This window comes from Eumetopias jubatus, unplaced genomic scaffold (genome assembly GCF_037043125.1).
Source record: "Eumetopias jubatus isolate StellerSeaLion01/CBP00866 unplaced genomic scaffold, mEumJub1_p1.0 scaffold_4, whole genome shotgun sequence".
NCBI classification, from domain to species: domain Eukaryota; kingdom Metazoa; phylum Chordata; class Mammalia; order Carnivora; family Otariidae; genus Eumetopias; species Eumetopias jubatus.
In genome coordinates this window covers 34,607,228-34,624,651 of record NW_028274810.1, presented here as the reverse complement: position 1 = coordinate 34,624,651, position 17,424 = coordinate 34,607,228, and the positions used below count along the sequence as shown (strand labels likewise).

The window sequence follows — 17,424 nt, the reverse complement described above, 5'->3', positions numbered from 1 at the left end:
AAAAAGGAAACAGCCTCTGAATGGCTAGTGCTCCTACGTGCTGTGTCTTTGCCTCTCTCAGAACACTAAATTTTGGAACTCTGCCACCATGCTGTAAGGTAACCTAAATTAGAGGGACAACATGGAGAGGCCCATGTAAAGAGCAAAAAGCCCCCAGCTGACAACCACCATCAATTAGCAGACATCTGAATAAAGAACTTCATATTTCAGACCTGTCTTTCAGCTGAGACACCATGGAACACACAACTCACCCTGCTGTGACCTGTCTGAATTGCTGACCCACAGAATCTAAAAGCAAAATAATTGTTTTATACCACTAAATTTTATGGTGATCGGTTTTGCAGCCATGGTAACTAAAATAGGCAATAAAAGTGAAATCACTTTGAAACCATGAACTGCTTAACAAATATAAGAAAATGTTATTGCCAGAGGCGCCTGGGTGGCTCAGTTGGTTAAGCGACTGCCTTTGGCTCAGGTCATGATCCTGGAGTCCCGGGATCGAGTCTCGCATCGGGCTCCCTGCTCAGCAGGGAGTCTGCTTCTTCCTCTGACCCTCCTCCCCCTCATGCTGTCTCTCATTCTCTCTCTCTCAAATAAAATAAAATCTTTAAAAAAAAAAAAAGAAAAAAGAAATTGTTACTGCCAAAGTATGTTTCAAAAAACAAAAATTTCAAATGAATGATCATGCAATATTATTTGATTTTATTCTGGCATTTATTGAGCACCTACTGACAGGTGGCATAAATATGTAAAACATATGTTTTGGAGTCTGATGACATCTTGATTCAAATGCCAGCACAGAGCAACCTTACTTCTGAATTTCTGAATAGGAATAACTACCATTTATCTCACAGAGTTTCGAGGATTAAAGGAGAAAAAGTACAGGAACCATCTCATTTTTTACACAGGACCCAGTGGGTACCTGATAGATGTTTGCATTATTCACTTTCCAGTATTCTTAAAAACCCTCAAGAAATATAAAACACTACTTAATGTTTTAATTATTAGACATGGGATAAAGAATAAGTGTGGTGGAGATACAAGGTTCACTTGAGTTTCATGAGTAAACTACTTTCTAGCTCTTCTATCATTAGTTTTGCAGACTCAAGGCTTTTTTGGGGGGAGGGGGGAGGGGCAGAGAGAGAGGGAGCCAGAGAATCTTAATCAGGCTCCATGGCCAGCACAAGCCTGATGTGGGGCTCCATCTCACAATCCTGAGATAATGACCTGAGCCGAAATCCAGAGTAAGACGCTTAACCGACTGAGCCACCCAGGTGCCCCTCAAGGGTTTGAATCTAAGGATATCAGAACATATTTTTAAATACTTCACTAATAAATATCAAATGCTAAATAATATAGATGTTCAAAATTATAATTTTCCCATGCATTACTCATTTATTTTTCTGGTATTATTATTTCTTTGTAGATGAGGGTTGTTGGCGGAAAAACTGGATTAACCATATTGTAACATTATATTTTCAGGCAAAAGTCTGGTATATACATTTTATTATACGTACATAGGATTAGTTTTCTCTTAACTGGTCCTTAATCTCAGAAAACTCATAGGTTTCTCATGTAATTGTGAATAGATTTCAAATCTGAGACTAAACCAAATAGATGGGTTTACAGACGAACCCCATGAAAATGACTACCAGAAGCATTGCCATAACAGGCTCTCACAAAGCACCAGATATTTCGCTAAGCACTTTACATCATTAATCCATTTAATCTTAACTCTATGAAATTGGTTTTTTTTTTTTAAGATTTTATTTATTTGACAGAGAAAGACACAGCGAGAGAGGGAACATAAGCAGGCTTCCTACGGAGCAAGGAGCCCGATGTGGGGCTCGATCCCAGGACCCTGGGATCATGACCTGAGCCGAAGGCAGCTGCTCAACCGAGCCACCCAGGCACCCCTATGAAATAGGTTTTATCTCCATTTTACAGAGAGGGAAATAGAGGCTTAATTAGGATAGTTAAGATAATCTAAGACAACACAGCATAATAGATGGCAGTATCAAGATTCTAATCCTGATCAGCCCTCAAAACCCTTATTATTAACTATCGTATCTCACGGAATCCTTCTTGCACCATTTTCATATGTACCACTAAGAATAATAACAAAGACGCTGGCAATTATAATTGTGCGGCCCACTGTAATAAGATGGATGGAGGTTAACCTTGAAGGAGGATGAGGTGTTGTGTCTCAGAATCAAAGATACACAGTATCATTCTATACTGCTTTCAGTACAGTGCCTCTGGGAGAGGGAGAGGGAGAAGCAGGCTCCCCGCTGAGAAAGGAGCCCCATGTGGGACTAGAGCCCAGGACCCTGGACCTGAGCCAAAGGCAGATACTTAACTGACTGGGCCACCCAGCGTCCCAGTATAGTGCCTTTTTGAATGAAGAAATATTATGTATGAGCTGAATGAAACCTTGAATGCCACTTAGTTCTGGGGTGCTCCAGAGAACAGCTCCCGTAGGTAGCTATTCTAAGATAACTAAGATATTACTTTTCTAATGCTAAAGTATACTCAGAACGTATTTTCAGATTAAATTACTTTATATCCTCCCAGTTGTCACCTCATTGGAATGCTGAGAACTATGCATTGCTATTAACTTTAAATTAGGGCTACAAAGTAGCACAGTGATAAAACTTGTCTAGTCTAAGGACTCAGAGGTGTAAATTAAAGTAGGAACTAAGTCCTCTATCCATCTTGGTAGCTCAACTTCAAGGTGCCAAGAAATTCTTCCCTCATTCCCTTTTTATTCATCTGTCAGGTTCCAAAGATTTAGCTTTTTTTTTTTTTAAACCATTGCCAACAACTTATTCCACGTGGTCTTTTGCCCCTCCTTCGGACTAACAGTGAAATGCAGTTTTCAGTTTTCTATCTCTTTATAGTGTTTTTCCAACAATCCTCCATACTACCCTCTTCTTTCTCAAGGAATTTATTGCCTTATTTTCTTAAAAACACCACTCATTACCCAAGAAAGAGACAGAAATAAATGTTCAGGAAGTTAAAATAGTTCACCAAGGGTGAACTGCTCAGGACTCTCTAGAGTCATTTTGTATTTGTGGGAGCGAGAGGGGTTCATCACCAATCTACACAAACTACAGATATCATGAGGATTCTGATAGCAAGGAACAAACACAAGTGAACTAAGAGGCCATTCACTCCTCTGAGGGATTTTATTTTTTAAAGATTTTAATTATTTTTGTGCGCATGCATGAGCACAAGCGGGGGGAAGGGCGGCACAGAGGGAGAAGCCGACTCCCTGCCGAACAGGGAGCACCCCTGAGGGATTTTAGTGAACGAATACATATGAGGCACAATATATTAAAAAAACAAAAAACAAAATAAGGTCTCCGTATTCCCCTTAGCTACATTCTTGGCACAGGAGTGGGGGAGTGGAGGGATACACACACATAGGACAGAGGCATGGTGCTGTTAAGATTGTGGATCTGTGTAACACAGTGTAAGGTATGATGATGGAATACACAAGGGAGAGAGTATATCTGACTTTGCGTATCTGGAGATGGTATGTAAATTAAGCTTTGCATTTTATCTAAATACTTTACTTTAGGCCTGGTGAGGGAGAACATGGTATGTGAGATATGTTAAAACAAATGACCCCAATTGTTCACCTGACCTTTTGGCTCTTGCAGTAGAGGTAGTTCTGGGAATTAAGCCTGGCTAAACAAATAGTATCAGGTGAAACAGGTCTTGTTAAGAAATGTTCAGGAGAAAAGACTTCACCTTAAAATCAACAGGGCACCACTGAAGAATTTTAATAATAAAGTTCTAAAAAAAGATGACTCTTGATGCACTGTAGAGACTGGATTAGAAAGGGAGAAAATGAGATATGGAACCCAGTTTAAGGAAGCTGTTGTGGGAATTCTGGGCAAACAAAAATGGTGGCCTAAATTTAGGTACTGCCTGTGGACATAGAATTAAGTGGACTGCCTTGGAGATTTTCAAGGGTTTAATGACTAATTGGATTCAGAGAATGAAAAAGAATTTTAAAATGACTACTTGCTGGCTTGGGCAATTGGGAAGCTGACAAAGCCAACCATTTAGGTTCTGATAGCTAGACGAGTCAACCAGGAGGCTATTAATGCTAATGAGACAGATGTTGGTGGCCTGAATGAGGAATTAACATTAAGTGCATGGATCTGAGAGATATTTAGGAAGTAAAATAACAAGACTTGGTAATTGCCTGATGTGAGGTATGTAAAAAAAAAAAAAAAAAAAAGAGTCAAAGATGATACCCGACTTTCTGACTTATGTGGACGGTCACGGTGGTAGATCACTTAATGGCCATAAATTCCTTCTATCCTGGTACGTACATTTCTTTGCTGAGTTTGTCACTCCTCCTATGCAGAGATGGAGTCTGTTTCTCCATCCCTGAAATCTAGACTGGTCCTGTGATTTGCTTTGACAAAAATTGTGAGGTGAAAGTGATGTCTGTGATTTTCAAGGCTAGGCTTCAGGAAGCATTGCAGCTTTTGCTCTTTAGGAGCGCTGCTCTGAGACTGCCATGAAAAGAAGTCGGACTGGAGGATGAGAGGTCACATGGAGGAGAACCAAGTCACCCTTGCTGACAGCACCAACTAAGAATGAAGCCATCTTGGACCTTTCAGTTCAGCTGACCTACTAGCTCAACGCAGCTACGTACATGAACCGGAGGAAATCAACGGAGTAACTGCACAGAAGACCCATAAGATTATGAGAAATTGTTATTTCAAGCCACCAAATTTTGGGGTGGTTACACAACATAGATAATTAAAGACAGAGAAATCAAGAGAAGTCAACATGAAACGTTACTTCTTATCTCTGTATGGTGGTGGACTCTAAGATTGGCAAAGAAAAAAAAGGAGAAAACCTCCAGTAGAAAGTTTAGAGAGGAGTCTTTCAGTAATTTCTAAGGGGCACCAAATGCCTGAATAACAGAATACTATGATACTAATTAGAGAAGTTAAAAACCCACCTTTAAAGTATGGTTGCAAAGAAAACCAGGCAGGAACTTCAAACTCTTTGAGGAAAGAAAAGCACGAGCTGTTTATGGATGTCTTCGGTACAGGCCCTAACTCCCCCAAACCTTGCTTAAGTCAATGAAACCAGGTCTCCTAGAAGAAAATTTTTCAGCAGGCTCAGGAACGAAAATACCTGAAGAATTAAGCTGATTAATGAAACGTGTAAAATCTCCCGCAGTGCCTAGAAAAAAAGAAGTTATTCATAAGGCAAAACATGGATCGCAAACTTCTTAGGAGGGAATCAACCAATATAAAGTTGTACATGAATGAATAGGAAAATAAGACAAAATTAGCGCTTCCCCAAAGATTAAGAACGCGTCTGTGTTAATAATTAACTTAAAAAGCTGGTTAACACTGCCCGATTTTAAACGATATGAAGGCTATCATTTTAGAAAATGGATTTCAAAAAAAAATTATGCTTTAGCATAGAGTAGCTCCTTTTACTGCAACAACGTTGTTTAAAACCACAAATGGCACTGAAATGCATCCAGCAGCACGTGAATAACAGAGCTCGGAGATAAAAGAATTAGAGACCACTAACAATTGAGAGAAAAAAGTAAACAGGAAGTGTACCCCAGACCAAAGACTTGCGGGCTTTCTTATAAGATTTAGGGACCCTTATCATAAAGAACGGTAGTTTCTTGTATTCTGCCCGTTTAAAAACAATCTTCATTCCTTTCTAAGATTCATTGCCTCCCCCCCCCCCCCCGCCCAATGTGTGGTTTACAGGTCGTTTTTATCTGGAACTCTGCAAAAGAAGATAAGTACTACTCAAGATATTCTGAAGTCAGGAGAAAGAACCGCTAGAAATCCGGGGCGGGAAAGGAAAAGCATCAAACGAGGAATGAAGCCACGTAGCATTCCGGTCGCAGCAGTCGCTAAGGAAGCCCAGTCCTCCCAGCCTCTCCAAGTGTGGCTACCATGCAGGACCGAATGTTTCGTATTCCTCAGCGCACCATTCCCCACTCGCCCTGTGCTGCCGCGGAGATGATCTCCACTTACCGTTTGAAGTACAGCAGCCAAGAGCAATCGCAGCCCAAACGCCGACAGGAACAAGCCACTCGACCCAGCCGCCATCGCTACCATCTTTCGTAGGTTTCCGACTGCCCGGAGGACCCCTCAGCTAGGGGCGTCCCTTCCAGAGCCTGATCCAAAACAGGATGTTAAAGGCCGTTGTCATCAAGTCTCTTACTCCGCAGAGGCAGGTATTACCTAAGGGTATGTTGAAACTTAAAGGTGGTCAAATAGTTTTATATTAGACATAAATATAAAGTCGCCGGGTCCTTTCAAAACCCCCATCAGGCATTTTCCTAAACTCCCCAAATCTGTGCGGCTCGGAGCTCCTTCCTTTTATGCACGACATTTCGTCCAGCCACCAAGAAGCCCCGCCTTCGCCGGTTTCAGCCGGCCTCCTTCTCCAAGTTTACCCAATCGAATGCCGCTTTGGTTGACACCCACGGCAAAGGAAACCAACCGTGACACGAACCAAGAGTGAGGCTCCGTGTTTCTTCGGTCCAATAGGCACTACTGAACGGGAGCAGAGGGTGGAGCCTCTGGTTGCCGAGCAGCGTACGTGGATGCGTGCGCGTGGTGGCGGTGGGGGATGGGCAGGGGGGCGGAGCCGAGGGCGGCGCAGCCGCAGCCGCAGCGCTGGCTGAGGAGCGCGCGGCCGCGAGCAAAGGAGGGAGGGAAGGAAGGAAGGGAAGGAAGCGGGCAGGCGGGCGCGGGGGTCGGGGACTGAGGCAGTAGAGAGGCGAGAGCCCGGCAGCCGCCCCGCACTGTGTTTGCTGCGCGGGCTTTTGGAGGGGGCGGCCTTTGAGTCGGTCCAGGAGAAGCGGGCACCGGCGGCGTTGGTGCTGGCGCCTGGGGGCGGGGGACTGGGGAGGCGAGAAGGGGGGTCGCTGCGGTGGTTCTCTCGCTGTCGCGCTCTCCTTGCCTTTCTCTCCGCTCGGTGGGCTCCCCCCGGCGTCTCACTCGCCTCCGGGGCCCCGCTCCCCGCCCCCGCGGTATGTCTTGATCCCGAGCAGCGGGTTTCATGGGGCTCCTTAGGATTATGATGCCGCCCAAGTTGCAGCTGCTGGCGGTGGTGGCCTTCGTAGTGGGGATGCTCTTCTTGGAGAACCAAATCCAGAAATTGGAGGAGTCTCGATTGAAGCTAGGTAAGGAGCAGAGCCACTCCGGGGTGAGTGATGTGGAAGGGGCCGGGCCGGGGAGGCATTGCGACCGGAGTAAGTGGGCTTTCGTCTGACCTGCGGTCTGGCTCGGGGGCAAGAGGGTGAAAGAGCTTGCATCGAGAGCTGGGACTGGGGGCATCGAAAACACAAGCTCCAAGAATGGTGTGAATTGAGCTTGAGTGACGTGCTGGGCTCGCGAGGTCACCGGGCAGAGCTTGCTAAGGTGGGCTTTCCCGTGCCTAAGGGTTACCAGAAGTAGGCATTTCCACCGGGGAGACGGCAAGAGAAGACCGAATTCGGTAGGGAGCGGGAACTGCTAGAGGAGGCAGGAACGCTTAGCCTTGTGTGTTTTCTTGAGTCTACGGAAAGCCCTAGGATTGTCAGTCGAGGGGTATTCTAATTTGAGGTGTGGATACCTGGATACACATCTTTTGGGGACGGGGAGGTTCGTGAAGGGATAGATGCCCGGAAATGGAGAGAAGATACTGGGAATGATGGTAAGAGAAATACACTGTAGTGAGTTGCACTCTTGTGCTGGGGGCAGCAAGGGACCACACAACTGACGGGAGAAATAGGCTGCCAAGGTAGGACCGGAAAGCAAATAAAAAGCTTCAGCGTGGTACTGAAAGGAGGCATCGAGGCATTTAAGTACTTTTTTTTTAGTGGAGCTAAATTTTGTTAATATTTTGGGTTTACGAAGACGAATGTTTGCGTATGTGGCCCCCGGCAATGTTGTTGTAGTAGTGCATTTAGGAGAGAAGGGAACGCTGAAGGGGAATTACAGTGAGATTTAAGTTGGTGAAAGGAAAAGTAAGATTATGCAATGAATAAACCATATGCTTAAGTACCTTAAGGAGTTAACTGCTTACTTTAATGAGAGAAGGGGTCTGAAGTATATAATGTTGGAGTCTGAAGTTGTGAAAGACCAGAAAAATGCAGATAATAGGTGCTTTCAGATTAGTAGGGAACTTTGGCATTTGGGAGGATTTTGGGGTGAGGGAGGGAGTGTTAAAAGAATGCGATACATTTTGATTTAAAAATGTACATGGCATTTAAAAATCAGCTCAGGAGGCCGTAATTTAAATATGGAAAAGTAATGTGAAGTGTGTTTGTGTATATTCTTTCACCTCAGCATTGTTTTAAATACTTTTTGAGAAGCAAGCGATAAAATACCAGCAGCAAAATCATTTAGACTAACAGCTAGATGCTGCTGTGGGTGATAATTAACATTAAGGAAAAATGTATTAGTAAATAATTGTAGAAGTATAGCTGCCTATTTGCAGTTTTGGCAGACTTTGCAAAAAGCCTTGGAAACATTTTAAAGAGCAGTCTATCAAAGAGTATCAAATAAATCTAATTGAAGTGCAGCTAAAGTTGAAGGAGGAGCTAAGGATAATTCCATTCCTCTAGGGTAAAACTTACCCTGTACAGTTTTGAAGAGATATCAAATTTATTTATCATGACTTTATTGATTATGTGTCTTGTGTGATGGAAAAATTATTCACCTTAAACATCGAATGTTGGCCAATACACTTTTCCTTTTTGTTTGGATCCACTTAGCATTTGGGGTCATTTTTCTTGCCTCTTTAATGATCCAGCTTTACGGAAAAAAAATGACTCCTTTTAGAGAAATTTGAAAGTTATATTAAAATTAAGATTTGTATTTCCTCTCTGTTATATTGCTATTTATATTTCTTGAGCACATTACAGTGGCTAGGATAACTTCAATTTTTATTTTATTTTTTTGCCTCAGATTTTTTTTCATAACACTTGAGAGTGGTTTCCATAGACACAAACTAATTGTTCTTAAAAAGAGGATTATCTTAACATGTAGCAGGCCACAGGTAGAAAATAATGTGTTTTTTTCCCCATGATTTTTTAGAAGAAACCTTTAAATTCTATCAGAAATAGTAAATATAGATCAAATCACATACTCAAAAATGAGCCAAGAAAAGGAGCTCAAATACAAAACACTTGAAGGACTAATAATGCTCTGGAGCTGCAAAAATATGGCAAGTAAAATGTTTAACTTTATGTCAGCAGTCTTGATTTCTTAAAAAGAAAAGTCTTACAAAAGACAGTACTGTGCGGGGATGGGTTAGCCTGGTGATGGGTATTAAAGAGGGCACATTCTGCGTGGAGCACTGGGTGTTATGCACAAACAATGAATCATGGAACACTACATCAAAAACTAATGATGTAATGTATGGTGATATATGGTGATATAACTTGACCACATAACTAATAGTGGCCGAGTCAGGATTGGAACCCAGGTATGTGTGATTCCAAATCAAGTGCTTCTTTAATTATACCAGGCTGCTTGGGACTTTATATTGTCATTACACTAAGATTTAGCAGTTTGAATAGAATTTTTATATGGTAATATCAATGTTTAATTGCATTTATTGCTAAGAATGAATATAATTTTGGGAAAATCTAATTTGTGACACAAAGAAATTGGTTTAGTGTAATGTCTGCTCCTTGCTAATATCCAAATAATGAACATAATTATATTACCCAAAGAAACGACTGAAATAAGTTATTTCTGTTGTAGGAAAAAAAAAGTCTGCAGTTGTTTTCTGTAAGTGTAAAGCTTTCTGTAAGCTTAAACATAAGTTACAAAATTTACACAGTCACATCTCTCAATTTAGGCAAGTAGGTTTCTTTTACTTGAGAAGACTGTCCCCAACCAAGATTATGTATTCTCTATATTTTGTTATAATATCTTATAATTTTTATTTTTTACATTTAGTTCATTAAAGCATTCATATATTTATAGAGATTTATTATAATTTCTTACAATGAATAGCAACTTATGGCAAATAATATACTAATAGATCATTTTCCATTGTATGTTACAGTTCTTTTTTTCATATATTATAATTTCTTTTTTCATATATTAAATTTTCCTATGTTTTTGGATTGATTTTGGATTCCATTTTTTTCTACTAATTACAGGTTCTCTAAACTTGCAGGACCTATATATAGGCTTCAAGACATCCATGAATTCCCTGAAATTATATGCATAGCTTTCATCAGATTTGCAAAGGCATATGTGATCCCTTTAATGGTAGGAAACGCTAACTTGCAGTAGGTGGTTTGTATTTAATGAAGCACGTTTTTTCTTTTTTTAAATATTAATATAACATGCAGCTTGAGAGTTACATTTAGGATACAAACACATTAGTTATGAAAACGTTCTCTGAGGTGTTATGTTGAAAAACTTCATTTTATTAAAATGTATACTTAATTTTTCTAATGGAAGATATGGAGTCAATGAAAACTGTTACTTAGCTTACTACTTACTTAGCTGTTAGAATTGTATATCAGAATTTGTTGCTTTTACAAAGTAGTTTTTTTTTGAGATATCAGAATCTCAAGAGACACCTGTTGCTGATGCTAACTGATGGAATAGTGCAATGAAAGCTTTGTTACATAAATGTTAGAATTAATATGCTTGATTGTTTTATTTTCTATAGGGTCTAAGGATTTAAAATAATATTTGCTGTTCAAATGCTTCTAACACCACCCCTACATGAGTTTGTGAATAGCTTAGGACATAATCTTTTAAATGAGGACAGTAACTCAGAATGGACTATTTAGTCCTCTTCACTGGTGAAAATTATGTTACTCTTTCTGTTCCTAAAATTCTCCTAAACTAATGAACTAACACCAGGACTAAGGTTGAGACTGCACTTTGGAATTTGGTAGTATTTAAAGTGCCTGAAATGATACAACAGTATCTGCAATGTTGCCAAGAATGATAGATTTCTCTACTTCTGAAATTGTTTGAAAAATGCACAGGAGCTACTGTTTAGAAGACTTTGGATTAATTGGAATGCAGTTGTTCTAGAATTGCTAATTAGTGCCTCACTTATGAGTCCTGGATAGATGTCTAGTGCCATGAAGTAGTCACTAGAAACAGTTGGTCTCAAGGTAATCCCGGGATGTCTGTCTACCACTCTGTGAAGACTTTTAATAGCTTTTTGGCACCTAGTGGAGTTGAAATAGTAATGAATATTCAAACACTGCACTCCAGAAGACCACTTTTGAGGGATGTTCTTATAGATACTTAAAATTATCTACCCACCTACTAGTAACTGTGTTTAGGTACTCCACCTTTCTGCCAGTTAACTATAGATTATCTGCCTGTTGGAGCACTTGTGCACCTGATCCAGTTTCCTAACCTACAAGGCATGGTTCCAGAAGTTTTCCTTCATTCTCCTATAATCATTACTTCTCTTTCTGCTTGAGTATTCTCACTAGCATATGAACGTGCTATTATTTCTCCCACCCAAAAACCAAAGCAATACTTTGTCTTTCTTTTTCATTAAAGCAGTACTTTGTCTTGACTACCCTTTTTTCAGCCAACCTCTGTTCCATATTTTGGCTTCCCTTTGCAGTAAAACTAAAAACTTGTCTAGTTTTGCTGACTCTAATTGTCAAACTCAACAGTAATTTCCCTAATTCCTGTGGTCAATTTTTGATCTTCATTTTATTTGACCTGTCAGCGGAATTTGACACAATTGATCATGTCCTCTTTTTCGGTAGGTTTTCTTTACCTTGCTTCCAAGATACCATACTCTTGGTTTTCTTCCCACCTCATTGGTGGTTACTTCTCCAAATCCTGTGTTAGGTTCTCCTTTTTTCCTCAACCTCTTAGCATAAGCATGACCCAGGGCTCAGTTCTTTGAACTCTTCTCAATTTACTCCCCCTTAGTGGGTAATTTATATGCTGACAACTTCCAAATATATATTTCTAATTCAGGCCTATTTCCTAGGAATTTGGCTGCCCACTTGAGTTTGTCTTTGAGTAGTTAATAGACATCTCAAGCTCATGGTGTCCAAAATGGATCTTCTGATATCTCTTTCCACTTCAGAGATATCAGAAGATCTTCAGTTGATGGCAGCTCTATCCTTTCAGTCAGGATAGAGTTATCCTATCCTATCCTCAGTTGATGGCAGCTCTATCCTTTCAGTCACCGGGGTTTTACTTGACTTCTTTTTTCATAGTGTACATCTAATCTGTCTGAAAAATCTTGTTAGCTTCCTATCCTCAGTTGATGGCAGCTCTTTCCTTTCAGTCACCAGGGTTTTACTTGACTTCTTTTTTTCATGCTCTGCATCTAATCTGTCAGAAAAATCTTGTTAGCTTTACCTTCAAATATTTCTAGAACATGACTACTACTCAATACTTGCACTGTTATCACCCTAATTCAGGATACCATCATCTTTTCCCTGGATTACTGCCATGTCTTAACTAGTTTTCTTTCACACTTGCCTTTCTACAGACTATTCTTAATATAACAGCTAGAGTGATCCTTCTAAGATGTAAATCAAATCATGTCATTCTGCATAAAACTCTTTGGAAGCTTCCTGAGTTAGAGTGAAACTATCTGCTTTTAAAACAAAGCCCCCAATTTTATTGGCTAAACATGGCAAATGACTTTTTTTTCCATTCACATATTAGGTGATCATTTTGGTGGATGGTTTTCTTCTACATGGGTGATTGATTCAGGGTCTTGGGTACCTCCTGCCCTCTAGGGCATGAAAAGGGTGAGGAGGCCCCCCTTTCTAAACTTTTTTGGCCTCTTTTATCCTCAGTTTATTGATGAAGACTGTTCACTATATGCAAGGGGGGAGGTTGGGAAATGGAGCTTTTAGCTGGCAGTTACTTATCAGTACAACTGTGTATTATGGAAGGGGGCAGCATATATTTGAATTTCTGAATCTCTGCATAAATCCTAAAATTTATTTAGATTTGTTTTATGCCTCAGCATATAAACTGTCTCAGTAAGTGTTCTGTGTGAACATGAAAAATGTGTATTAGTTGTTATAGGGTGGAGTATGCAGTACATGTCGATTAGGTCTAGTTGGTTGGTAAAGTTGTTCTTCTATATCCTTGATTTTCTTCCTGCCTACTTGTTCCATCAATTATAGAGAGAGGGGTTTTGAAATCTCTGATAATAATTGTGACTTTGTTTTTGCTTGAAGCTCTGTTACTTTTTGCTTCATGTATTTTGAAGTACTATGATTAGGTGCATAAATGTGTAGGAATGTCATGTCTTCTTGAATAACCCCTTTTTCATTATGAAATGACCCTTTTTATCATTGGTCATATTCTTTTCTCTGAAACCTGCTTGGTCTGATTAGCCACTTCAGTTTTCTTTTGATTAGTGTTAGCATGATAGATCTTTTCCCACTCTTTGATGTTAAACTGTTTGTCTTTTTATTTAAAGTGGATTTCTTGTTGGCAGCATGTAGTTGGGGCTTGCATCCAATTTCATAATCCCCCTTATAAATGGTGGTGTTTAGAACATTTATTGTTAATGTAATTATTGATATGTTTGGGTTTAAATATGTGCGTTACTATTTGTTCCCTATTTGTTCCATCTGTTCCTTGTTTCCTCTTTTCTCTTTTTCTGGCTTCTTTACGATTGCTTTGTTATTCCATTTTATCTTATTTGTTGACTTATTAGTGGTGCACTTTTTTGTGATTTTTTTTTTTTAGTGATTGCTTTAGGGTTTATGGTATACATTATACTATGTCATATGTAAGAACCTTAATTATACTTCCATTTCCTCTCACTTAGCTTTTTGCTGTTGTTATTATAGATCTTATTTTCACATGTAGGTTCTATAACATTGTTATTTTAAACAATTATCTTTTAAAGAGATTAAAAATTCTTGTTTTATATTTACTCATCAATTTTCCATTCCCAGTGCTCTTCATACCTTTGTGTAGATGCAGGTTTTCATCTGGTACTATTTTCCTTAATCCTGAAGGATTTCTTTTAAAATTGGTTATACTGGGGCGCCTGGTGGCTCAGTCTGTTAAGGGTCTGCCTTTGGCTCAGGTCATGATCTCAGGGCCTTGGGATTGAGCCCTGCATTGGGCTCCCAGCTCAGTGGGGAGCCTGCTTCTCCTTCTTCCTCTGCCTTTCCCTACTGCTCGTTCTCTCTCTCTCAAATAAATAAAATCGTTAAAAAAATAAAATTAGTTATACTGAAAGTCTGTTGGTGATGCATTTTTTTTTTCACTTTTGTATGTCTGAAAAAGTCCCTACTTGCCTTAGATATTTTTGCTGGGTATAGAATTCTAGGATAATATATATTTTTTCTTTCAGTACTTTACAGATGTTGCTCCGTTGTCTTTTGGCTTATGTTGTTTCTTATGAGGCTGCATCATTATTACCTTTGTTCAGCTGTACATAATATTCTTTATTCTTTTGACTGCTTTTAAGACTTTCACTAGGTTTTAACTAAAATGGACCTTGCTGTTTTACTAACAGCCTGTTTTAGTATGTATGTTATTTTAATATTTAATTAATGTTGATACAGTATATTACCTTTGTTCAGCTGTACATAATATCCTTTATTCTTTTGACTGCTTTTAAGACTTTCACTAGGTTTTTAGTTAACTAAAATGGACCTTGCTGTTTTACTAACATACATGTTTTAGTATGTATGTTATTTTAATTAATATTTTGATACACTTATATGTGTTATTTTGGTTAATAGTAACTTTTAAAAGATATGAATTAAGAAAATTTAGCTGCACAGTGTAAACATCATAACTGAAATCCTGTTGCAAAAATGAATTTTTATTTGGTCTTCAGTAAAGAGAGTTGTATACTCGACCCTCTTTTTGTTCTTCAGAAAAGAGCTTAGTGATTAATTAGGGCTGTCTGTGGTTCTTTCAATTTCTAAGATGCGATGTAAAAGGACAATATCTTAAGTAGTCAGTGATAAATATAATATTTTGAATATAGGGAGGAATGTTGGAGCTTTGAGTAAATTGAGTTGTTGAATTAAAATCGATAAAAATCCTCCTTCAACCTTGCATTTGACTTAGTTGTTTTAGCTTTGTCCATATCATACTGAAACTAGTTCAGCAGTTAGTTTTGACGTGAAGATTGTTGATCAAATACAACTGAGAAGTTTGTGATTATTTTGTATTTAGATTTTAGGAAGCTGCCTCTAATTGCCAGCATTTTTTATTTCACTGTAGTATTTTTTTTTTAAATAAAATACAGCCATCTCCAATAAAGTGTTGCATGTTCCCTGTGTGTTGTACATCTCTGGCAGAAAGCCAGTTTAACTCAGTTGTTTCCTCCGTAGAAGAGCTGATTAGAAAAACTGGCTTGACATGATCTTAAGGTATATTTTAGGTATATTCTTCATTTTGTTAAATAGGATAGAATAAAAACCATCATTGTCCTCTAGAACATAAATTTCTTATCTTCCCTTCATGTTTTGAAGATTAAAACAAAGGAAGCAAACACCCTTCTAATGATATTTTAGTGTCTCAAAATAGCTTTCTAAGCAAGGAAAATTAGGGGTATGTGTGACTTTTGCTCCTGAACCTGGGAGTTGTTAAGGAGGTCTCTCTCTGATTTGGGATGAGCCCATCCAGGAATGTCTGATTGGTGAGATACCATTATGCACCCTTTCTATTTTGTCCTAGGTTAGAACTCTGACTAATTAAGCCTGTGAGTAGCTACAGTTAGTCTTCCTCATGACCACTCTGACTTCCCTTTGATTTTTTTTTTTTTTAACTTGATTTGAATCTCTTTCTTCTTTACCACTGGGCCCATGTTTCTTCAGTGGTTTTCTGCTTTTCCCACCAGTGGCAAGCCATCATGATCTCTGAACCTTCATCTATAACAGACAATAATAACTAACACTTGTTGAATACTTATGGTAAACGAGGCATATTTAAAGTGTTTTATATGTATAACTTCATTTAATATAAATGTTGCTTATTTCTGCTGTCCTCAGAGAGTGGGAGGTTAAAATGGTCCTCAAATGATGTAACGAATGTGAAAACATTTGTAAACTATAAAAACTACAATTAAAAAAACTATAAGTTGTTATTAACAGTGATGATAATATATTTATCTTCTTTTTGTTGCTATTATCTTTTTGGTTTAATGTAGTTCTGAGTTTATGTTTTTTTTGCTGCTGTAGGCTTTGCCCAATGCCCTACGTCATAGGATTATACTTGTCTTACAAGTGTTTAGATAAATCAAATGATGTTACATGAGTTAAAGGTTTGACATTCAGATTAACTATTTCTTTCCTCTCTTAGGAAGGAGTAAAAATCACTGGCAGTTCATGTTATTATTTGCTCCTAAAGATAGACATCTATTTACTTTCATAAAAATTACAGAAAAGTCTTGGCTCTTTAACATGATTGAAGTTCCTTCACTCTTGCCTACTAATCTTTGCCAACTTGGCCGTTTAAGGATAGATTTTTATAAAATGCACATTAAATTTGAATTGTGACGGGAATTTCTGTGTGTGTGTGTGTGTATGTAAAATAATTTCTTAGCTTCCAAATAATTTTTTTTAAAGCGTTGATAGTCAAATTAGTGGAGGAAGAAAGAACTCAAGCCTATTTCTCCATTATGGAAAAAGTTTTATGTGATAGTTCCTTTATTGTCAATTTTCCCACAGTGATTCATTGTCATATTCTTAAATACAGGGGAAAAATGTATTCTGTATCCTTTATTTTAATTGGGGAATTCCAAGTTTTTCTTTTTTTATTTGAATATGGAATAGATTGTACTGTAGGTTTAATGATGAGATTATGAGAATCCTAAAGAACAGAATTCTTGAATCTTACATGGCATCAGAGACTTTTCAACTACAATTAAATATAATGCTTACTTCAGCTTCTGAGGTAAATTTTGGAGAAATAGCATCATTGCTGCCTTTTATTTAAGGAGTCAGGGAAACAGTCCACTCTTGCATTTGGTTTACACAATAAAAGTGAAGTGGAAAGGTCTTATTAGTAATAACAAAGACAGTTTGGGAAAATGATAAGAACTGAGGTTGTATAAGGTTGTAGCATAAATGCTTTGATACTGCTCTTCTTGCAGTGCTACTACAGGCTCTGACTGTGATTTAAGGTTTTTACTGTAAAACCCAGGAAGGATAGACAGAATTTAAGACCACATTGTTGATTATTTAGAAAAAAATTATGGTAAGTAAGTTATCTTCCTATTTGGTTTTTAATTTAAGAAAATCTGATAAAATAGTTTATAACTTATTCATATAGCCATGATAGTAAGAAAAATTGGACTAAGTTGACATTTCTAAGCTACAGTTTTCAAATATGATTTAAAATAAGTATTGTTAGATTAACGTTAAAGGATAAAAATAAATTGCCGAAGCTTAAATTAAAGATAGTTTTGAGGAGAGCTTTTGCATTA

At 38.4% G+C, this 17,424-nt stretch overlaps 2 protein-coding genes across 4 annotated transcripts in view; one reads left to right on the top strand and one right to left on the bottom strand.

Moving 5' to 3' along the window:
* Positions 1–6,392, bottom strand: part of SELENOF (selenoprotein F) — a 56,337-nt gene extending 49,945 nt beyond the window's left edge. Inside the window, exon 1 of the mRNA XM_028102555.2 lies at positions 6,036–6,392. Coding sequence (XP_027958356.1) covers positions 6,036–6,119 — 84 coding nt within the window. The 5' untranslated portion in view covers positions 6,120–6,392. The remainder of the gene's footprint in view (positions 1–6,035) is intronic.
* Positions 6,393–6,731: 339 nt separating this feature from the next.
* HS2ST1 (heparan sulfate 2-O-sulfotransferase 1) overlaps positions 6,732–17,424 on the top strand; it is a 172,280-nt gene continuing 161,587 nt past the window's right edge. For 2 of the 3 annotated variants that reach the window (XM_028102516.2, XM_028102515.2), the window contains exon 1: positions 6,732–7,192. In XM_028102516.2, the coding sequence (XP_027958317.1) occupies positions 7,069–7,192 (124 nt within the window). In that variant the 5' untranslated portion in view covers positions 6,732–7,068. The remainder of the gene's footprint in view (positions 7,193–17,424) is intronic. The other variant, XM_088022368.1, reaches the window with a different exon arrangement.